At 40.7% G+C, this 25299-nt stretch overlaps 1 protein-coding gene across 2 annotated transcripts; it reads right to left on the bottom strand.

Annotated features, from left to right (window-relative positions):
- Positions 1-3041: 3041 nt before the first annotated feature.
- Positions 3042-3780, bottom strand: LOC117594794 (5-hydroxytryptamine receptor 3A). Of its 2 annotated transcripts, none has more exons than XM_034293741.1 (2): positions 3564-3780; positions 3042-3301 (listed from the first exon to the last, which is right to left on the bottom strand). In XM_034293741.1, the coding sequence occupies exons 1-2, from the start codon at positions 3769-3771 to the stop codon at positions 3042-3044; spliced, it is 468 nt and encodes a 155-aa protein (XP_034149632.1). In that variant the 5' UTR covers positions 3772-3780. The 2 variants fall into 2 exon arrangements, with proteins under 2 accessions (XP_034149632.1, XP_034149633.1); XM_034293742.1 differs by having other exon boundaries at positions 3042-3298.
- Between the last annotated feature and the right edge of the window lie 21519 nt (positions 3781-25299).

Here is a 25299-nt window from a genome sequence, read left to right as displayed (position 1 = left end):
ATCTGGAGAAATTGCTGTATGCAAGGAACAAAGAACAAACAATATTGGATGGCCGTGATCTTCAGGCCCTCAGGTGGCACTGCATTAAAATTGACACGATTCTGATAATGGAACTCATTGCATGGGCTCAGGAACACTTCCGAAAACCATTGTCTGTGAACACGGTTAAAACTCTACCATGCAAAAAAGAAACCATGTATAAACAAGATCCTAAAATGCTGCCACCTTCTCTGGGCCCGAGCTCATTTAAGATGGACTGAGGCGAAGTGGAAAACTGTCCTGTGGTCTGACAAATCAAAATAATTGAAATTTTTTTTTTTAATAATGGATGCGGCGTCCTCTGGACTAAAGAGGACAGGGACCATCTGGCTTCTTATTAGAGCACAGTTCAAAAGGCAGCATCTGTGATGGTATGGGGGTGCATTTGTGCACATGGCAAGGGTGACTTGCACATCTGTGAAGACACCATTAATGCTGAACAATATATACAGGTTTTGGAGCAACATATGCTGCCAACCAGACTTCTTTTTCAGGGAAGGCCTTTCTTATGTAAGCAAGAAAATACCAAACCACATTATGCATGTATTACAACAGCATGGCTCTGTAGCAAAACAGTCTGGGTGCTAAACTGGCCTGCCTGCAGTCCAGACCTGTCTCCCATTGAAAACATTTGCATTATGAAATGAAAAATATGACAAATTTGACCTCAAACTGTTAAGCAGCTGAAATCCTGTATCAAGCACGAATGAGAATACATTTCACTTTCAAAACTTCAGCAATTGGTGACCTTTGTTCCCATGTGTGTGTCCCCACACCCATTTGAATCACGTGTCAGGATCACGAGTAAGCCCCTGCAAAAAATGTCATTGGTTGGTTTACTTAAGCAAGTACAGATTTTCTGAACACAAAAATATATGATTACACCATTTAGTCCTAATTTTTGTCTGTAGATACTATCTACAAACTATATGTTGATAATCAACTACTGGCTAAGGTTAGGATTATAATAAGGTTAGGATTATAATGAGGATAGGATTATAAGGTTATGATTATAATAAGGTTAGGATTATAATAAGGATATGATTATAAGGTTAGGGTTAGGATAAAGGTTAGGGTTAGGATAAAGGTTAGGGTTATGCTAAAGGTAAGCGTAAGGAGATAGTTTGTTAAAATGTTACTTACAGTCAATACATAATTTGAAGAGCACATACAGACACTCTTTTGGGACTCTCAAAATAACGTACCTGTTTGTTTGTGAGTTACTGAGCCTCCAACTTCTGACGCTAATTGAAGGGTTAAAGAGAGTTCAATAATAAAAAATAGCCATTTTGCACCCAGCTTACAAGGTGTTTATCAAAACAAAACATAATAACAGGAAACAGACATCCATCATTTTCTCGAACAAAAGAGCCACTGGTCTAGAAAATGTTAATTATGAAATAGTTACCCGGAAGCACATACAAGATACACCAATAGTTTTTATTTTTTCAGTTACACATTTTTTTCAGTTACACATGATCTCTGTCCCTATCGTTTGCCTGACAAACCTCTCAGCACAAACATCTGAAAGGCAGCAGGTCTGGAATCCTGTTGCCACAGTTCTGCTTTTCAAAGGGCGCCATGACCTAGCTTTATCGCTAACCATTTATGGCGCGTCAAATCCGAGGCCTTTCTGAACCCATGGCCATATCGGGAATTTGTCGTGGTTAGATTCTTGGCCCAACCCTGTTCTCTGTGTGTGTGTATAATGTTACACCTGCTGCTGTTTAATCCCCCCTCCACCAGTATGCTGATGACACTATCCTGTAGACCAGTGTTTCCCAATCCTTGTCCTCGGGACCCAAAGGGGTGCACTAATTGTTTTTGCCCTAGCACTCACACACCTGACTCAAATGTTGCCCTAGCACTCACACACCTGACTCAAATGTTGCCCTAGCACTCACACACCTGACTCAAATGTTGCCCTAGCACTCACACACTTGATTCAAATGTTGCCCTAGCACTCACACACCTGACTCAAATGTTGCCCTAGCACTCACACACCTGACTCAAATGTTGCCCTAGCACTCACACACTTGATTGACATAATCAACCTGTCATCAAGTCTTTAATTTGAATCAGGTGGTTGCAAGGGCAAAAACATGCACCCCTTTGGGTCCCCAGGACCAGGATTGGGAAATACTGCTGTAGACAAATGGCCCCTCACAGAGCACTGTTCTGACAACATGGCCCCTCACGGAGCACTGTGCTGACAACATGGCCCCTCACAGAGCACTGTGCTGACAACATGGCCCCTCACAGAGCACTGTTCTGACAACATGGCCCCTCACAGAGCACTGTTCTGACAACATGGCCCCTCACAGAGCACTGTTCTGACAACATGGCCCCTCACGGAGCACTGTTCTGACAACATGGCCCCTCACGGAGAACTGTGCTGACAACATGGCCCCTCACAGAGCACTGTGCTGACAACATGGCCCCTCACGGAGCACTGTGCTGACAACATGGCCCCTCACAGAGAACTGTGCTGACAACATGGCCCCTCACAGAGCACTGTGCTGACAACATGGCCCCTCACAGAGAACTGTGCTGACAACATGGCCCCTCACAGAGAACTGTGCTGTGTAGGATTTGTGACTGATATCTTCACAAATTTTTCAATACGAAGCTGACAATGGGATACTTTAATTACATACCACAATTTAATTATTTTGAAGTGCCCACTCCCACTGGTTCATAGGAAAGCTATCTGTTGCTTGTCCTGTTCTCATGTACTAAACTGTTCACTTTTTTCTTCAAGTCATTTTGCATTATAGCTCCAAGTCTGAAAATTCATAATTATTGAAAAGCAAAGTTCATAATTATTGAGGGACAGAAAAAATGTCTATTGGACTTGATCTGTAGAATTAATGTAAGAATGAGCCAATTGCTGTATTACATAATGATATGTCTAACACAAGCTATTATCAAGACAAGTTAGACAAGAAAATGTGAAGCGTATGAAATCTTTGTCTACTTCTGCTCTACTTCTCAGCTTTTCATTAATATTTGCCCGGGACTAGTCGGTACCACAAGCTCCAGACGCAGATGATGGTGATGAAGCTGACAGAGATGAAGACAATGTGGAGAAGGAACAACAGCCTGTCCAACACCTTCCCAATGTGTACCCACTCGCTTGTGTTTTCGTTCCCCAGGAAGTGCTTGTCTATCTGGGTGCGGATGGCTTCCAGGTCGGTACACAGCTGTCTGAGCTCCACCAGGATGGGCTCCACCATTGGTGGAAGGGTGCTTGGGGGTTCTGCTAGTTTTCACACAGAACACACAAAATATGGACAAGCATTAGTATTTCGTAATAAGACATCGCCGTAGTTCCCCCGTGTATATGTATCTGTTGTATGCAGACCAGGCTGTAGCCTTTTTTTGGGGGGCCCTAAGCAAAATTTGATTTGGGGCCCCCTTAGTGGTCATGGGCCCTAAGCGACCGCTTGTGTTGCTAATGCCTAGGGTCGGAACATTCCGTTGAGTGTTCCTGGTGAACAGGAGACGATAGGAATGTTGTGTACCTTCAAATGGGGTGTGATTGGCAACGTCTGGCTGTAGTTTGACCTCGAGGCTTTTGCCGTGCTGGTGTCCGAGAGGCTGGTACAGATGTACAAGGCGGGCCAAGTAGTCCAGGACGATGAGCCTGAGCCAGCGGGGAACAGCCGGGTAGTTACTGGAGCTACACTGGATGTTGGTGATGAAAACTGTCTCCAGCAGACTGATCACCATCAGAGCCAGACTGAGGGAGAAGAAAACGCCTACAGAGAAAGAAAGAGGCCAGACATAAAAAGGAACAGGGATACCTGCAGACTTCTAAGACAGTAGTCTGGACAAGGACCATGCTAAAGTAGAGTGGAAGATTTTGGGGTGTTTACAAACAGATTGAGGAAAAGTCCAGAAGGGTCTTCAGAGATAAAGAGGAGAATAAGGTGTATGATGTGGCCATATAATCAGTGTTCGGGTATTCTTAGAATTGTCAGCTAGTTCAAAACAGAATTTGTTGACGAGTTTTTATGACTTCAGTTGTTCTTATTACATGACTAGCCTGTCTATCTATGATTTAATTCATTGGGAATTTGAGAATCCAAAGACCCATTTGAAGGCAGCTTTCATCTGGCTTACTGATAATGGGCGTGGTCTCTCCTGTCACAGGCAGGAGGTTGTTGGCCATGATCAGGAAGACCGTGTTTCCCAAAATCAGGGTGATCTTGAAGGTTGAGCGGTCGACTTCCGCAGGAGGCAACAAGAAGCTGAAGAGGTCAATGATTATGAGGAAACAGCTGGGGAGAACCAGGTTTACCACGTAATGCATTGGCCGTCTCTTCAGCACAACCTGGTGGTGAGGGAGAGTAATGACAGAGACACACAGTGGCTCTTACTGAAATTAATCCTGGCGGCTCATTTATCAACTGTGTGTAAATACATGTGCACACAGTCTATAAATGTATAGAAATATGGTATAAGGTACAGGTTAAAATCACTTTTTCTCAACAGAAGTTTTATAAAGCATTTACTATGCCTTCACAAGCAATTCAAGTCCTAGTCATGCAATGTTATAATTGACAATGATTATTTGTAATACAGTAAAACTGCATTTGTTAACTTTTTATAGAGCATGATGTACAGTTATAGATGCTTTGTAACACTTGTGTTTCTTATGACGGCGTATGAAGCATTAGTAAAGTGAACATACTTTAAAATCACAGTGATAAACCATGACATACATTTCAGGTAGTGACTGAAATTAACTCTGGCACAGGTGGTAGATGTCTAGCATGCATGATGAATTGCACAGACTCGACGTCTTCACTCACATAGTAGATGATTTGGTCGTATGTTCCCTCCATCAACTCCAGTATATTGTGGGTGGGAATGATGTCAATCAACTCCCACTCCCTGTTAGTCTCAAGTACTTCAATCGACTGTTTAAGAATATCCTCCCCTGACCTTCCGATGACCGTCCGAATGTCGTTAGCTGGGACGACAAGAGTTGGCCACATCAAGGATGTAAACATATTACATGAAACATTGTTTGAAATCTAACACTCCACGTTCATTCAGTATTCACTATCAGAGTGATTTGCTGTAGTTGGGACACAAGAAATCACCACCATTTACAAGTATGTCGATGTCCCAGTTTGCATCTAATTCTAAACCCCAGTGGAAATATTCACTATCTTAGCAAGTTAGCATAGATCACTAATGATTTGCACACTCGCGTCAGGGTTTTCACCTACCATAGTGCAGGAAGGAGCCAAAGGTCAAAGTGCAGTTCTGAATGTCAAAGGGGAAGGAGTAGATGCCTAATGTGCAGGAACTGATGACATGGAGAGGTTGGTTGTCAAATACATGACCGTTGTTATCCAGGTAGATGTAAGGATAGACTGGTGATATGTTCTCATTTGTACTGCAACTGTGAACACAGAATGGTTCAGGGAACCCAGTTACTGAATGCTTAAATGTAAAACCATAACGTTTATTTTACTGACTGTACACTTTGTAATATGACAACATATATGATAAAGCAAAGCTTTATTATGAGTGGTTTTAAAAAAAATTTCAAGCTACCCACTTCTTATAAAATGACAAATCATCGCAAGCCAAATGAAACTAAACAAAAAGGCATTTTCAAAAAGTACAGTTCTTACATTATTTTTAGTAGTAGTACATTCAAAACAAAATATTCTTGAAGGGTACTTTACGGGTTCTTGTAGAAACTGTGTGGGAGACCCTTTAAGAGGTTTTTCAGAACATAGAACTCGGCAGGCACAAATTCTACCTGCTTGACAAACCCAATGTTTATCTACCACGGTCCACCCATGAATGGGGACCCAGACTTTGAAAAACCCTGATTTAGGTAAGGCTGTTGCACTTTTATGGCAACAACAGGACAACAAAAAGAACAACATAAATAATGTAAAATATGTAAGTAAGTACATTAAATAAAATGAATGCTATTTATTGAATAACACAAATGTTCTTATAGAAAGACAGTTGACAGTGGGAAAGGTGCATCAGAGGATCTTCCCTCTTAGGAGGCTGAACTTATGTGGCTTTTAACTTTGTAACTGCCATGCAATAGGAATGGCCACTTATTATAGGTGACTTACAACTCTGCTATTTTGATGTCTGGTATCCACAGTTGCTCCCTCGGGACAGAGACTCTCGAGGTTCCACACTGTTTTTCATCCCAGCTCAGATCCTCAATATCCCACTGCTACAGAGAAACAGGCAGTAACAGAACCACTTTAATGAAGAAAAATAATGGTCTGCCCTAGATGGAAAAAAAACTCATAATAAGTGGAGAAAACCTGTAAATAAATACATTTTGATGTCATGTTGTAACACAGTGAAATGTGGAAAAGTACAGGGGGGTGAATATTTTGAAAGCCACTGTCTATAAAGGCAGGATGTCGTCAGCATGAAGCATTTTGAATTTGATTTACTGCCATCTTCTTATAGACAATTCTTGGCAGAGCTGTAGACATATTTCATCAACATTATAAGAAGTAAAAAATAAATAATCTGAGGTACTTACAAGGACTTGCCATAAAAAAGTAGTGATTGTTTGTTCCTGCTCGCTCTGGAAAACAGAAGCACAGTGAATAAACATTTCAAATTGAATAAAGCTTTTTTAATGCCTAGATGCTTCTGTTATTAACAAGCAAATGGAGAATCATTAAGAACTTATGTTCAACATTTATGACAGTACTTATAATTTTTTTTTACATTTATAACAGTTCTATAGATGTATGCCTTGCCTAATTTGCCCCAAAATATTGACACTGTTTTGTGACATAAGTTGTAGCTTATGGCCCCCAACTGCTAGGTAAACATTCCTGCTCACTAAGCATTTTTATCTCACTGAAATCTTCTAATGTTACTCACCACATCCAGTATGGCCACTAGAGTGAAATGGATGGTGACATCAATTGGAGTAGAGAAACTTTTCACTGGGCGGAGGAGTTTCTTCGGGAACAGTTCCTTCTCTAGAGCACCAATCAGGCCTTCAGGACCAGGGCTGGTGCAGTTTAACTTTGCTGCTGCACCTAGAGACGAATCTGAGGAAATGCAACACCATTAATTACAGGTGGATACTGGCACTGTCTTTAGTGCTATTTGGTCACGTGTGGATGGTCTATCACCTCATTCGCCACTGATAGAATCATGATTGGATGATCAGTCACCTAATTTCCCTGAGATAGAATCATGACTGGATGGTCAATCACCTCATTCGCCACTGATAGAGTCCTCAAATTGTGAAGCAAAGCAGAGACTGGTTTGTGTCCCTCTACATCTATGCTTCCCAGTCATCATAGGAGCAGCTTGAAATCCTACTTGTTGCCAAGTGGAGTTCCATGTCCTATACACCTCGCTCCTGACCAGTCTCCCACTCTCTGCTGCTGAGAAGCATCCCCATAGCAAGATGCTCCCACCACCATGCTTCACCATGCTTCACAGGGATGGTATTAGTCAGGTAATGTGCGGTACCTTGTGTTGCCAGACATAGCGCTTGGCATGCAGGCCTAATAGTTGTTTTTTGTTCACATCAGACAAGAGAATAATTTTCCTCATGTTCTCAAAGTCCTTTAGACCACATGTCACATGCCTTTTACTCCGGAGTGGCTTCTGTCTAGCCACTCTACTATACTAGCCTGATTAGTATAGCAGCAAGTTCTCCCATCTCTGCAGAGACACAGTGAAGCTCTGTTAGAGTGTCCATTCAGTTCAACTCCCTGACCAAGGCTCTCCTCGTTGCTTAGTTTGGCTGGACGGCCAGCTCTAGGAAGAGTCTGGGTAGTTCCTAATGTCTTCTATTTCACAACACTGGAGTTCACTGTGCTCCTTTCAATACTTTAACATAACATCCCCAGATCTAACAATTCTATTTCTCAGGTCTATGGAAAGTTCCTTGGACATGGCCTGGGTTTGCTCTGACATTCACTGTGAAGTCCAACTTATATATTTTAATGTGGACTACAGTTAAAGTTCAACAGACATCTCAAGGATGATTAAAGGACACAGGATGAATCTGAGCTCAATTTGAAGTGTCATGGCAAATGAACTGAAAACGTAAGTATATTTCAGATTTTCATTTTCAATAAAACATGTTTTGTTTTGCCATTATGCGGTATTGTGTGTAGATTGATGCCCAAGAAAACATTGAAACAATTGTAAAATAAAAACAAAATGTGGAGAAAATAAAGTCTGAATACTTCTCAAAGGCATTGTATACAGGTCCGGAAAAAGGAAAGAGACCACTGCAGCTTTTTCTTTCTTTTCCCAAAAAGGTCGAAAAGGGAGGTTTTGAGTGAGGAACAGAAGGGTTGAAATTAAGAGACCACTGCAAATTGAATGTTTCTGCTCCTTTCTCAAAACCTTCCTTTTCAGCTTTATGCACTCTGCATCATGTGCCCACTTAAAAATACAGCAAAGTCAAATGTGCTAAAAACAGCAAGTCATGTCAATGTCAGTGAATGTTTCATGTATATTCTGACTGGTCCCTACATCTATATAGTTGGTCAACATTTTATTTAACTATTTGGCCTGCAAGTCATCGTCCTGTCTGGTGGAGATGAACAAAATTATTTTGCACGCTGTCTGGCAATTGATCATAGGTGACCTGTTTTTTCAATTTTGTCTCATGTCTGTTGGAGCTGTGCAAAACAGGAGGGTGGTTAGTGAGAGTCATACTCATTACTGGAATAGGAAACAAAAATGTCAACAACCACAGACAGAAACAGAAGCCAGACACAGCGCAATGTCAATATTCCAAATATTCGTAGAGTGCCTGGCGTGTAAGAAGGTACATTTCATGTTTTGACTCTCACTCTGAAGGAGAAGCATCCAGATCCAGAGTTGTCCTCCAGTGGTGGTTGGTTTGGTCCATCCTGGCATGATGTAGGTGCCCGCCATTCCACGTTCCTAGTGTGTCCGTGGCAGAAAGTCTCCCCTGAGGATGGTACAGTGAGCGGCCTATTCTAGTTCCACCATGAACATTGAACCATATATTTCCAAGTGGAACCTGTGTTTGTCCACGTCTTCAAAACACCCTGCTGTCACAAACGACTGGCTTTAAAATTCTGCGCTGCTGATCCAACGCCCAGTTTACACTACATTCAGATTTTAGTCTTGGGAGTGTCTATTGAGTAAATCAAGTGTTGTATTTCATTGTCCTGGTTTGATGCTTTGTGGTTGTGTTGGATTAGAAAGTTTATATGGCCTACCAACAGTCTTTGTTATTTATTTATTTATTTTAGAAAATCAGGTGGCTAATGGGGGTAGAGGAGGGAACAAATTATAATCCCTAGGGGAAGACACTGTGGGGTGATTTGGTTTCTTGGTAAATTGTATATGGAGAAGGTGAAACGCTCAATGGATCTCAACCAAAACAGTTTTAACGTCCTGGAAAGTGAATAAAAGATCCACAAACTTAAGCCTACATGAAGACTGTTTCTACATTTATTCCCCACTATGCTTGTATAGATGTCCACCCGTTACATATTACATTTTGTATATCACCTCTCCCTCAATGTCAGCAAAACAAAAGAGTGTTGTTATGGGATGCAGATGAGGGAACAAGCCATTAAACTGCACCAGCCCTGGTCCTGAAGGCCTGATTGGTGCACTAGAGAAGGAACTGTTCCCGAAGAAACAGTAGAGACAGTCAGTGGTGTCAGTTACATACCCAAGGACTTGTTCTGGACTACATAACTAAGGACTTGTTCTGGACAACATAACCAAGGACTTGTACTGGACTACATAACCAAGGACTTGTTCTGGACTACATAACCAAGGACTTGTTCTGGACTACATAACCAAGGACTTGTTCTGGACTACATAACCAAGGACTTGTACTGGACTACATAACCAAGGACTTGTTCTGGACTACATAATCAAGGACGTGTTCTGACTACATAACCAAGGACTTGTACTGGACTACATAACCAAGGACTTGTACTGGACTACATAACCAAGGACTTGTTCTGGACTACATAACCAAGGACTTGTACTGGACTACATAACCAAGGACTTGTTCTGGACTACATAACCAAGGACTTGTTCTGGACTACATAACCAAAGACTTGTACTGGACTACATAACCAAGGACATCACCACCTTTGACTGTCAATGGTGAACATCAAATGGTTCTATTTCATACAGAAGTTCCACCTGGGACTTTGGAGCTGTCGGAGAAATGTTAAACCTCAATTATAGAATTATTGGTATATCATTGCATAAGAATCTTTGCCGGGGATAAAAGGTATGAATGTATGTGATGAACAGTGTTCTGCAGCTGTGTTGAATGAGATGGTGTTCTCTCTGTTGTGTACAATGTCTCACTCTTTCAATGAGAACATATCATGTTTTGGATCATTATATTCTGAACAAAGACCCAAATTCCATGGTTGGACAAAGGATGAATCCACCAATAATGGAGAAGTGCATACCTTCGACCAAGCAGAACATTTCTGCCAACAAACGAGGAAACGTCAGAACCTAGTCCAGCCCTCACTTTTCATTATATATAAAAAATAATCTGATTTAATCCTCTCCCAATATTGTGATATCATAACTGCACAGCACGTTCAGGAGAGCAGAAAATCCAGACGTTGGTCTCACATTTCCAGACCTTGAGCAACAGTACATGTTCTGGTAACAATGCTAGCTTTTATTCCACTTTCTTAAATTGGGGAAACAAAACATGTTCCCCGGATGATCAAGTTTCACAACAAATTCAGAGTTAAGGTAGTCGGGGGGGAAACTGTTGTGGCAGAAATTAGCTGGACATGCCGCATTTCAGATGTTCTGCATTCAGACGGTCCAAAGTCATTAATTCAGCTGCAGCTGGGAGATCCACACACCAACACGTCAGACAGTGGTTTCACACAGTGGTAAGGCAGCAGCGCCTTTCTATACTGAAAAAGCAGAGGAAGGTGGGGGGGCCGCAATGGACAGAAAGAAGATAGCTTTTATGATGTTTGGATTCCCCCAGGTGTCCTTCTCATCTGTTGTATCATATGTAGAATAAGTGGCACCCTCAGTCAGGAATCTATTTGTTGGAAGGACAGGCGTAAGGCCCCGTCTGGGGTTCGGAAACACAAACGGTAAACAAACACTGTCATGGGTCACCAAACATATGTTGAGCAACCACATTATAACAAACATAGTGACAAATAAAATGTCATAAAGGGACGAGTATATTTCCCATTTTACATAAGATACACAAGAAGAATGTTTTTAGACATAAGCTTTGGGGAGGAACTGCACTCATGCAAAATCAATTGTCTGCTCAAACGCTAGCGCAAACGAAGCAACCTCACTTTCCTCTGCGTGTTTAATTTCTGGTATATCCTCCCGTGTGTGGTTTTTCACACATATTCACTGTGGCTATTCACAGATCACAAGAAAAGACGTCTGGCTCAAGAGAATAATCCAGACGAGTCCTCCAATGCACATCTAGCCAAGCTGCCGTGCTTCTTCACAGAAACAGAACAAAGACTAGATAACATCTATTTAGACCTAGAGCTTCTCCATATTGTAGGCTACTGCTTTCACCACAGCATGGCAGCACCTGGACATGGTGTCCTTCACCCCCACCGGTTGAACACTTCTGTCTGCATTACCTAGAGAGAGAGAAAAAACAATGACCTCAATCAAAACAGAATCCACACATTCAGTGCCGTACTTGTTCTGATGCTCCTCGCTCAATGTCTAACAGAATCCATACAAGACGAAAGGAACACACTCTTCAACTTTCTACCTTGATTAAGCTCACAGCCTCAGAGTGAAACCATACTGGTTATTATTCCTCCAAGCCTAGACAGTGCTGGCCAACTGCATGTCCTTCTGTGGGACCCTGCTTGGACATGCAGGATTTCCACCCCTGGGCTCACCATGAAAAGTAATAGGATAAATATCAAGATTTTGGGATGCATGTCTTAGATTAACACATATTTACGTGGGAAAAATGACAAACGTCACAAGTGCTGTCTTAGTGCCATCGTTGGTTGTGCTGTGACTTATTTGTAACTTATTATAGCTAATCTTGTTCGTAGAAACCTCCACCAATAAGCCAATTAGAACGTGTTCAATCACCTGTGTCTACCCATAATAGGTTACCTTATGTAATGTCCTGATGACTCAAGTACCAATCATTATGTTGCCACATAAGTTGGGACAGCTGTTGAAGCATACTGCAGCACTTAGCCTTCTCACTCACTTCATTAAAACTGGTTCATTGTGATAAAATGTGGTATAGACTATTAGTTGATAATATGTGCCGGCCCATGCTAGTTTGGATGTAATAAAAAAAAAGAATCCAATGTTATTACCATCAGAAATACATTTTAAGGAGTACATTACACCTTTTCGCATTTTTCCAGCTGCTTTTTGGATACCGGCCCGGATAGCACATCAAAAGTGAATACCGTTGGTAGGCCGGACTCACTCCTGGGCCCAGACAGATCACGAATCTCACTTATAGATACGCCTGAGGCTAAAATGCCTTTGTGCCAGACATGTTTTGCATAGATTGCACAGGATTCTTAAGCAAGGTAATTGTGACAGCAAAGTTTATTTGACAAGAGTGGTAGTTGAATTACTAGTTCCACTACGGACTTCATAGTCAAGTTTTAATTAGTAAACAATAAATTGAAAGTGTTCATTAGGCGACTGCTGTTCTGGAAACACACTGGCAGAGTGAACTTTCTGAGTGAACCTGGTGTGGAGAGTTACAAGTAGCTACATCATGACAGGACGGACTGAACCAACCACCACTAGGCGACTACTCTGGATCTGTGTGCTTCTCCTTCAGAGTAAGATTCACAACATGAAATATGCCTTCTCACATATCCATGCACTTCAATTACATCTATCTATCTATCTATCTATCTATCTATCTATCTATCTATCTATCTATCTATTTATCTATTTATCTATCTATCTATCTATCTATTCATTTGGGTAGTAAGTCTTCTAGGTGTAAAATAACAATGACATTAAAAATATTTGTACAGTACCAGTCAAAAGTTTGGACACACTTACCCACTAACTAAAAAGGGCAAGTGTGTCCAAGCATTTGACTGTTAATGGCTGGTAATATATATTTTTGTAAATAAACACCACCCAATAAATGTCTTTAGTTGAAATGTCAGGTGCCTAAGACTTTGGCACAGTACATGTGTGCATATATAAATATGCTACAGTTTCCGACAGAGGCTGAAATAATGAATACAAAATGTGTTTAGACTTGAAAATTAGTTTGACGTAAAACTGTGTGGCATGCTTCAGCTTTCTTAAAGTGCTTTTCATGTTAATCAAATACATTTAAAAGTTTAAATTGTAGGACGCTACTTTTTGGGTTGTTTGGATTACCCAAACATTATTATTATTTTTTTATTATTTCCGAGTTAAATCCCCATTAATATTGTACAGTATATAATTATGTTAATTTGGCAGCATGTTGTATTACACTAGTTACAGTAGCTAGATAATCTTAGATAATCTTTGTTAAAATTCCATTCCATTTCAATCTTCAATTACATTTGGGCTTCCTATTATTTGCAATTAATATTTTTTCTTTACTGATGCTGTTACAATACCAATCAGTGACCAGATTGGATGGTTCCTTTCAATGTCAATGTTTTTTGAATTCCTTTATGAATCAGAAATTTTGCTTAAATAATCTAATTAAAAGAGTGCTAAATGAGTTCATTCTGCTTGACATGATTTCAAGAACTGTCAGTTAGGGTGAATTCTCTGCATACTTCCTGGTAGAGTGACATACAGAGTATTACATTTTACTGGGGGAATTAATGGGGTTTTAATAAATATATCATAAACGATCTCCAAGACCAAATAGTGTGAGCTGGAATGGCTTGAAATGAAATGGTTAAGTATGCATTTTTTAAGTTTGCAATTGTACAAAATGTGTATTAAAACTAAACCTGGGATTTGAGTAGATTTTTCATTTATCAATTTTACAACCTCTCCTTTCTGTCCTTTTCTAAAATAAGCCATATAAAGTTGGTTTCCATTTCATCCTTCAGAAATAACAGAACCAAGTTTACGACATATTATGGTTGAACTCAAATGTTCTCGATCGGTAAACATGAAGTGAATTGCATTTCTTGCGGCAGTCAGGCCCTGACTGGCCTCCAGGCACATAGAGATGCCTAGAGGCAGGACCTGGCAGAATACATTTAAATTACATTTTTTGTAGAATGAATGTAATGTAAAGTAATGCAATGTAGAGGCTGAATATTAAATTATATTTTGTTTTGAATTGGAATTCAAAAAGTTGAATTGACCTTACACTGACAAAATACTCTGGAATGTATTTTTATTTAAGGGAGCTCACAAATCCATAATTTTTTCACTACTGTAAAGTATCAGAATCAGAATCAGAAAGAGTTTTATTGCCAAGTAAGTTTCACAACAAACAAGGACAATTTTGTTAAAAATAGTGGACTGAGCATAAAAACAGACGACAAGTACAAAAAAATATACTAAAGAATATGTATGGTGCAAGAATTGTCCAGTTGAGGGTTGTGTGTGTATGTGGGGAGGGGTTATAGATTTGTCCAGTTGAGGGTTGTGTGTGTATATGGGGAGGGGTTATAGATTTGTCCAGTTGAGGGTTGTTGTTGTGTGGAGCGGGCTATAGTCAGTTTGGCTCTGGGAGCATGTTCATGAGGCCTACTGCTGTAGGAAAGAAACTTTCTTTGTGACTTGAAGTTTTTTTCCTGATAGACCCATTCCTTCTGCCAGAGGGGAGAGTTCTGAATAGTCCATTTCCAGGCTGAGAGGGATCAACCCTAATCTTTGCATATTTGTATATGAGTCAGACAAAATAGGCTTTGAAGAAAATTTCACAGGGTCATTCAAGGTAGCTCAAAGTAGCTCACAGGTCCATTCCTATGCAAATACTTTCTTAGAAATGCAAACAAATATAGTGATATAAAAACAGATATTCATGTAGATATAAATGTATAGATATAAACTGAATATATTGCTAATTAATTAAAATGTGAGAAGAAATATGTTAAAAATAAATTAAATTCATGTAATTTCTTTTCAAGGAATAATTTTCAGTAACAATGAAATTGCAGCCAAGCTGCCTCCCAGGAAGGTCCTAGCCCTATAATCCTATAACCTGGTCCTGTGGACCTGAAACCTGTGCCGGCCCAGTATTTGCTTTGATCAGTCCTCCAACCTCCAAGCTCAGACTGACCATTTTAAAACCTTCCAAATGTGTGGTAATGGGATGATTTTGTGGACAATAATAGAACTGTTTCACCTACAGTATAAGGGACTGGTTGTTTTTTTATGACATGAGGTATCCAGAGGATATAAGCCCCTTCAATTTGGAGTTTCAATAGATCCTACATTAAGTATACCAAAATACCAAGTGTATTTTGCAATAAAACTCTTCCAGATTCTGATTTCTGATTCTGATTCTGAAAACAGAGTTTCTGAATTTCTTCACTCTGTAAGGAGTTCTGCAAAAGGTCAATTTTCAGTGACCTGAAATGAAGTTTGCTTGCGGACGAAAGGCCAGAATGCAAAAAAAAAAAAAGCTATGTTTTAAGAAATACCTGTGCAGCTTGACAATCCAAAACAAACAACATTTGGGCACACTAGCCTTTCATTAGGAAATGTAGTACAACCACACATTGCTGTCAAGCCTGTTAACCATGTGGGGAAGCCTTAACCTAAGCAGTGGGTTCATAGAAACCTGTCTATGGCATACCTGTTGTAGGGTGTGTCCTTTTGGCAATTCCAAACTTCACCCACCAAAGCTGGGCAACATTAACAGTTTAATAATCCTAACATTGCTGACTAAACTCAGGCAACAATAAAAGTTAAATAACAGGACTAGTCATGTCCAGAACTAGACAACATTATCTATTCGCAAATGCAAGTTATATTGGTAAACAGCATCCATTGTTGTGATTCATGTTTTTTGGCACGATTGCACTCGCAGGCTACTTCACATTATGTGGCCACCAGCTGGAGAGGTACAGTGAATACGTAAATGGCCCAAACTTAATCACCTGCAACTCACCATTACCTCAGACTTTAGTTGATTCAGAGTAAAAGTGCTTCCCCATGTGATATTTTCATATAAATACAGTAGGACATTCTTACAAGCTATACAATCTATTTACAACCAAATATTAATGTGAAATGCACTCATAACTTGTGACAAGAAATGTATTTTTGAGTGACAGCTTCGAGTGACAACTAAGCTAACAGCAGGTTGACTAGTATTGTGTCATGAAATAGAAAAACCATCCTGAGAATCAAAGAAAACTACAGACCGCTATCTTTTCTGTCTTTCCAAAACACTGTGACATGCTCTGACCCACTCCCCAGTTAACGAGTCAGGCTCAAAGATGGGCCACTCGACTGAGACTGCTCTCTCCTTCAGGATCAGCGATGGGAGCTTCTTGCATCCAATACAGGACCATGGTTCTTTCCTGTGGAGCTGCGAGGGGAGCTTACCCTCCCTACCTTCAGGCAAGGCTCACAACTGGCTTTCCAACCCGAGCTCTTTGTTCTGTCACCTGTGGGACTGCCAGTACTTGGCAGCTGTTAGGACCTACTACAGTGTTGTGTGGTTGTTCCACAAACCACTGTGTCTGCTAAATGACTAAAATACTGGGGGAAAATGATGCTCTGCAGAGGGGCAATAAAGATGTTTAAAAATCACTAAATAAAGGAATTCACATTGTAATCAGTGGGAATCAGTGTTAGCAGATCAACACCATTTCCTGTGTCATCTCTGCTGTCTAGTTTCAAACTGGCTTGACTGGTGAGAGCATGAGATAAGACGGTCTGCATATTTTTATTCCTGTTTTTTTTTATTGCAACCGTTGCATTTTTCCTTGAAGCACTATGCAATCTTTTGTTAGTGGCATGTTAACAAATAAATCTGAGGCCTGGTGATTATACACAGGTCCTGAGACAAAATTGAGTCCTAAACAGCTCAATGTTCTACCTGCTGATGATTAATCGAAATGTGTTTTCAGGTGTGTTAGTTCTTGCATAGTTACAGTGGTTCTCAAAATGATTCACCATCTTTTACACATTTTATTCCGCAATTTATTGTCACAACATGAAATTATAATGCATTTAGTTAGACATTTTTGCCACGTGTCAACACAAAAAAGATAATGACAAAGTGAAAAATGAAATATCCAAATGTATCTAAATTAATTACTTGCAGGCACCTCTGGCAATAACAGGCATTACTCTATTTAGATAAGTCTCTACCAGCTTCTGGAAACAGCGATTTTTGCCAATTCGTCTTTGCAAAATTGCTGAAGCTCCATTAAGTTGGATAAGGACCTATGGTTAACAACTATTTTCCAGTATTCCCCCCAGCCTGAGGTCCTATGCTTTCTGGATCAAGATTTCTTCAAGGACCCCTCTGTATTTTACTCCCTTTATCCTTTTCTCAATCCTGAGCAGCATCCCAGTCCCTGCCGCTGTGAAGCATCCCCATAGCATGATGCTGCCACCAGTACGGATGGTGATTTAAAAATGATGTGCTGGGTTAGGCCTGGGCCAAACAGTGCTTAGTGTTGAGGTCATAGAATCTTCTCCCACATGCCTATTTTGCAAACTCTAGCTGAGATATAATGAGTTATTTTCAATAATGGCGTTCTTTTTGCCATTCTCCCATGAAGGCCACATTAGTAGAGTAACTATTATTAGTCCACAAAAGTAAAGCGTAGCAGTTGTTACAGTATGAATAGTGTCTCCCAGCTCAGCCATGGATGACTGTAACTCCTCTGCTACATGCCTCTTGGTGGCCTCCCTGACTAGTGTCCTTCTCACTCAGACACTCAGTCTTTGAGGACAGTCTGTTCTAGACAGATTCACAGTTACGCTATATTCCATTCACTGTACCTTTTTATTTGGGTATATAAGTCTTGGAAATGTTCTTACAATCTACCCCTGATTGGTAATTTTGAAGAACGTTATTCTGGATTTGCTTTGAATGTTCCTACAACTTCATGGTGTAGTTTTTTAAGGAATTGTATGAACCAGCAGTGGGACCTCCCAGAGACAGGAATATTTAACCTGATATCATGTGAAACACATTAATTCCACCCAGGTAAAAATACCTCTAAAGACAGTTGCTTGCATCACAGCTCATTCAGGTGTGTCATAGCAAAGGGGGCTAATAGTTATGCAATGGATTTTTTTCTTTTTTACTTATTTTTTTTTGGTATTGATCAGTGGCAAAAACTCCACATTAAATCAATCTGCTGTTGTAACACAATCAAATGTTGTAAACTCCAATTGAGTAAATACATTTGAGAGCTTCTGAGCAATAGATAAAACAACTGGGGCTCCCAGAGGACAGGTTGTAAAGCCTCTTGGGCTTATGTGTGTACAGTAATTCATGTTGCTATATTTCTTCAGCTATGTCTCTAGGCTCTCCAGCCAATGTAAACTGCACCAGCCCTGGTCCTGAAGGCCTGATATCTGCTCTAGAGAAAGAACTGTTCCCAAAGAAACTCTTTGGCCCAGTAAAAAGTTTCTCGACTACAATCAATATCACCATCTATTTCACACTAATGAGCGTACTGGATGTGGTGAGTAAATATTACGTACTGTTATGCCAGCATGACCAATTCAGTAGTGATGTGTGAGCGCTGTTACTGGACTATAACAACATGGTTATGACATAAACATCCACCACACCTGAATTTACTATGAGGATTCAGAACTGTGCCACTTTTTTTCTCAATGAGAAGAAGGTGAGCATAAAGGTCCACAGGGGAAAGGGGGCTGGTAGGGCATTATGGCACATTTACTAACCATGGTATGGCTAAAAGTTAGTTAATAATTACTAGTTAATAGTTAATAATTGGATTGGAGTAGGATTAGAGTAGCTCTTTAATGCAGTGTTGCGATTAACTGTTGTTGTTGAGTAACTGTGTTACGGCTGTGCTTCTGTCATAAGAGTCTGCTTCCGTCATACGGCTGTGCTTCTGTTATACGCTTGTGCTTCTGTCACACAGGTGTGCTTCTGTCACACAGGTGTGCTTCTGTCATACAGGTGTGCTTCTGTCATACCGGTGTCCTTCTGTCATACAGGTGTGCTTCTGTCATACAGGTGTGCTTCTGTCATACGGGTGTGCTTCTGTCATACCGGTGTCCTTCTGTCATACAGGTGTGCTTCTGTCACACAGGTGTGCTTCTGTCACACAGGTGTGCTTCTGTCACACAGGTGTGCTTCTGTCACACAGGTGTGCTTCTGTCATACAGGTGTGCTTCTGTCATACCGGTGTCCTTCTGTCATACAGGTGTGCTTCTGTCATACAGGTGTGCTTCTGTCATACAGGTGTGCTTCTGTCATACCGGTGTCCTTCTGTCATAAGGGTGCGCTTCTGTCATACGGGTGTCCTTCTGTCATACGGGTGTGCTTTATTCATACCGGTGTGCTTCTGTCATAAGGGTCTGCTTCCATCATACGATTGTGCTTCTGTTATACGCTTGTGCTTCTGTCATACAGGTGTGCTTCTGTCATACAGGTGTGCTTCTGTCATACAGGTGTGCTTCTGTCATACCGGTGTCCTTCTGTCATAAGGGTGCGCTTCTGTCATACGGGTGTCCTTCTGTCATACGGGTGTGCTTTATTCATACCGGTGTGCTTCTGTCATAAGGGTCTGCTTCCATCATACGATTGTGCTTCTGTTATACGCTTGTGCTTCTGTCATACAGGTGTGCTTCTGTCATAAGGGTGTGCTTCTGTCATACGGGTGTGCTTTATTCATAAAGGTGGGCTTCTGTCATAAGGGTGTGCTTCTGTCATAAGGGTGCGCTTCTGTCATACGAGTGTCCTTCTGTCATAAGAGTCTGCTTCCATCATACGATTGTGCTTCTGTTATATGCTTGTGCTTCTGTCATACGGGTGTCCTTCTGTCATACGGGTGCGCTTCTGTCATACGGGTGTGCTTTATTCATAAAGGTGGGCTTCTGTCATACAGGTGTGCTTATCTCTTTCAGAGTGAACAGGCACAGACAATGACTACTTTTATCAGGCAAGTCCTTGTAAGTATCTGTTGTGCCTCAGTGTTTTAATTCATTGTATTATCAACTACACTGGTGTCCATAGTTCTGACAGGAGCCGTCAATAAACAGATAAGTCAGCAAACCAACCGACATGCTGTTGCCAAAATTGTTAATGCTTCTTAATAATCTCTAGCCTTTTGGAAGCACTTTGGGTGCCACCCGCAATACAATGATCTTGAATCACTGAATGCCCATTTCAATGTGAAATCTCTGGCAGACCAGAGTCTTTATTACAGTGGTTCTGTTGCTGCCTGTGTCTCTGTAGCAGTGGGATATTGAGGGTCTGAGCTGGGATGAGGAACAGTGTGGAACCTGGAGAGTCGCTGTCCCGAGGGAGGGACTGTGGATACCAGACATCAAAATAGCGGAGTTGTAAGTCACGCGTATTAACCGTCCCTCACCTTCCCCAGTATCTGGCATTTGGAGAGGGAGTTTTGGCACTTCGGCACCCGTGTGTGGGTGAAATTATCTGTAGATCGAATAAAAGTGGATTTTCTTTTGCTCACCACTGCTGACCTGGAGCACCCCGCACACAAGCCTTGTCGTTTCAGAGTTGCTCTGACCCAGTCGTTTGGCCTTTGACAAGGGTTAAATAACAATTTAAAAGTCCCTCTGGTGTTTAATCCTGCCCATGTCTCCTGTACCAAACACACTGTCACTGATTTCTCGCTTACCATCTAATCAACCCAGACCTTGACATGTGTCCTTCTTCAGCCTTATTCGCTTCACCTGTGAGTGGTCATTTTCTGGCTCATCAGTATATATTTCAAAATGATATATATTTTTTGCATTTCAGCAATAATGTCACAATTCACAAAGAAATGTTCCCGGAGATCCTGTATTACAGTCTCATCGTCCGGGGCTACTACAACCCCCACACCTTGTATTTTTGCTTTGGCGTGGACATGGTGTTTAGATTAGATTAGATTCAACTTTATTGTCATTGAACAGTACAAGTGCAGTACAATGAAATGCAGTTAGCATCTAACCAGAAGTGCAAAGACAGCAGAAAAATTACAAGTATTTACAAGTATTAAGTATATGTATATTACAGGTGGAATGTGTAGATGTGCAATGAAGGCAAATGCAGTACAAATGGCAATACTAAATGTGCAATAAAGCAAATACAGGAGGGCAGAAAGTTTACAATTATTAGGTATAGTGTATGTTACAAGCGGGATAACAGTTGGCAATTTCTAAATGGCAAGATGTGCAAATGAGACAAATGGAGTGCTGTGGTAGGGTGGCATGAGCAACTATGATGCAGAGAAAGCAGAACTAAGGTCCTTGAGGTAGAAGTGAGTGTAACATTTGTAAAAATGCAAGTACAATGGAAACACTAAAGATGCAAATTGAATGTACAAGGTGCACTTGCAACTGAAATGCGGGGATGGCAGGGATGAGGTTCCTGAGGTAGACACGTAACCTCCAACAACTGAAAACGTCCATTATCAGGCTTTGCAAGGCAGTGTCAGAGTAGTACAAGGGAGTTGTGCAACAAAGACCTGAGAGGCAGGGGAGTGGGGTTGGGAACATAATACACATAACAGCACTGATTTGAGGCATTAGGGCCCTCTTCACATTTAGTCTTCCTCCCAAAGATATCCCATTCAATCCACAACATGACTTTGTCAAATTATACGTATGTTTATTGCTTTTTAAGCTGATTTACAATTTTTACCATGCTAATATATGGAATCATTTTCGGATAGTCAAACCATGGATTATTTACCAATTTAAATTTGAGCTTTAAGACTTATGTGCGTATACAAAATAGAACTGTGTAAATTTGCAATGATTTGCATAGAATTCACCCTTTTATACTGAGAATACATTTTTTTAAAACAGCTCAACTCGGCCACAAGAGGAAGACATTTGTACCTTGAATTTGTGAGTTTACACAATCACTGATTTTAGTGGTGGGGTAAGCACTTTTGTCAGTAAATACAAAGTCAAGGATCAAACAGTCCATAACTGTGGTACCTGCCCTGTCTGTTGTCTCAGTTTCAGAACGATTGAGAACAGCTCACCAGTCTATCCCTTCACCTACCTGGATAACAACGGTCATGTGATGGATGACCAACCCCTCTATGTCGTCAGCTCCTGCACACTGGACATCTACTTCTTCCCCTTTGACATTCAGAACTGACCTTTGGATCTTACCTCCACTTTTGTAGGTGAAAACCCGCTAAATCACCTGCAATCTACACCAAAGTAATCTGATAATGAATACTTAAACCAGATTCGGTGGTGGACCCCAAACTCTTCTTTTTATTTATTTTTTATTGTTGAAATACCTGTTGGGTAAATGGTGGTGTACTCTTGTGTCCCAGCTAACGAGATTAGGATGGTCCTTGGGAAGTCAGGGGCAGAGATTCTACAAGAGTCAAATCAGGTTCTTCAGGTCAGCAGGGAGTGGGAGCTGATTGACATAGTCGCCACCCACAATAGCATGGAGATGTAGGATGGCACATACGACCAAGTCATCTACTATGTGAGTGAAGACACCTACCATGGGGAAGACTTCAAACATAGAGATTCATTCAAACCCACCATTCCAAGGTTACACATCGGTTCTGTCATCAATATTGGGGTTCATGAAGTTCCCAAGACCAGTCTGTGGACATAGAGCAAACGTGTAATTCTGCAGTTTGATTAAATTGAGTTTTTATCATGTATACAATTTATCTTGCATGCCAAACATTTATCTACCACCTGAGGTGGATTAAATTCTGACACAAATTCAAATGAACTTCTAATGGTTTTAAAAACCGAGCAATGTTGACAATTCATCAGTAACAAAAAAAATGTGCCAGCACATAATGTAAACCTTTTGATTTCCTTAATGATCAGACAGTTGTGTATAAATGACAAGGTTTCAGTTAATATGCAAAATAACAGCCGTATTTGACCACTTACAAACATATAATCACGATACTTTAAGGAGCTTTTTCTATACCTCCAGAGGTAGTCAGGATAATATTTCGTTTGGATCATTGATTCTTCTTCTCCAAAAAGAATAATTTCATGTCACCATAAGTTGTGGTGTGCTGCAGTTTCAATAAGCTCTATAATTTGTGCAAAAAGCTTAGACAAATTCCTCGATTGAGAAGGAGCCCTGTCTCTCTTGCGATATCTCATCTCCAGATTGTGCTGAAGCGCTTTCCTATGCGCTACGTGGTCAACCTGATAATTCCCAGCTGTTTTCTCATCATCATTGATCTCTTCAGCTTCCTATTGCCTCCTGAGAACATGGATTGCTCCACCTTCAAGATTACACTGCTTTTAGGCTATACAGTCTTCCTGATCATGGCAAACAACCTGCTTCCCGTCACAGGAGAGACCATACCCATTGTCAGTAAGTGGAACACAAAGCTGCCTTCAAATGGTCCTTGGATATTGACCTCAATCTGTTAACACATATGGACCCACAACATCTGACCGACTATGCAAGATGTTAGCTAATGTTAGTAAATAACGTTAGTGACAGGTACAACAAGGATGACCTTTAGTTAGTTCCACTGCTGTAGTATCTCAGCAGAGTGCAAGAAGTTAGTCAGATTCACATCTCAGTTTGTGGGTAAAGAAAGGTCATCTTCATCCCCAAACGGACAGTCATTTGTTCCTGGTATTATTTTAAGTCATATAGAAATGTTGTTTCGTATTTGGAATTAGATTTAAAGACCTGTAGGAAATGACACTGTGTTTTGTAATCTTTCACTTGTAAATGTGATTGGTCTGTGATTTAACTTCTTTGTGACAAAAACTGCTTGAAATTCTGGGCCTCTTTCTCTCTAGGTGTCTTTTTCTCCACCAGTTTGGCTATGATGGTGACCAGTCTGCTGGAGACAGTTTTCATCACCAACATCCAGTATAGTTCTGGTAACTACCCAGCAATTCCTTATTGGCTCATTGGCTGAATCATCGTTCTGGACACCCTGGCCCACGTCTTCTGCTTGCCTTTGCCTCCCAAGCCCAAACGGGACAATTATTCTTACGGTCATGATGTGTATAAATGTTTGACTGTCAAGGAACCTGCGTTCTCATTTGTCTCATCACAAACAAACAATACAGTTGCCAAATGAAATATTGCACATGCCCAATTAATTTAATTTGATGCTATAGCTCTCGCTTTGAGTTAAACCAACAGAACTGTTGCTTTCAATACCTGCAGAGCCAGCCTTGGTGGAGCTCAGACAGCTGGCCAGAGATCTGAAGGCCATCCGCACCCAGATAGACAAGCACTTCCAGGGGAATGAGAACTTCTGCGAGTGGATACACATTGGGAAGGTGTTGGACAGGCTGTTGTTCCTTCTCCACGTTCTCTTCATCTCAGTCAGCTTCATCACCATCATCTGCGTCTGGATACCCTGGGGCCAACCGATACAGAGCAACAACTAGACTGACATAAGACCAACAGACTGACTGAAGCTGACAGTAAACGGGATACGTTGCTGGAAAATCTGATAAAACCAGTGGGGTGTACTACGAACGCTAGCTGGACAATATATTGACTCTGCATTGACGGTTAATTCATCCCAGGATGGTCAGTGTGTAAATATTCTGAATGTGTTCTGTTACCAGGTACCGGTACAACATTGACATCTATAACATAACTTCTGTATCACCCAAACTCTGTAAGGAAATATGATTGTGTTTATATACTTTCTCCGTGAGTGGCAGTAGGGGAGGGTGATACTGTTCTGGTTGTTGTACATATGACTGCAATGGTTACTTGCTTCATTTATTTGCACATTTTCATTTTGCGAAAGTCATACTTTTGAAAACAGTTCTTGGAATGGGCTGTAGTTTAAATTTGTTTTCTTGGCAGTTAATTCAGCAGTGATTACATTTACATGCACACAAAAATACAGTTGTAAATACTTCAATTAATATGATTGTTTGATTTAAAATGTTTACATACTTTATAAAAAAAAATAATCGCTATTGTTTACATGGACTGTCGCTGATGGAAATCCAGTCAGATCTGAGTTTTATAATGCAATACTTCCTTCAAATCCAAATTATTTTCGTTTTGGGAAGACAATTAGATTTTTAGTTGGAAAACTTTAGGTTGAATCTGATTTCTTTCTAGATTTTTCAAGCTCAGTTTTCTTGTATCTCACACAGCTCGTGTACAAGAGGGAGGCTTGCAATGCGGGC

The sequence above is a fragment of the Esox lucius genome, chromosome 8 (genome assembly GCF_011004845.1).
Source record: "Esox lucius isolate fEsoLuc1 chromosome 8, fEsoLuc1.pri, whole genome shotgun sequence".
In the NCBI taxonomy this organism is placed as follows: Eukaryota; Metazoa; Chordata; class Actinopteri; order Esociformes; family Esocidae; genus Esox; species Esox lucius.
The sequence above is the reverse complement of the archived record's forward strand: the minus strand, read 5'-3'. Positions and strand labels throughout refer to the sequence as shown.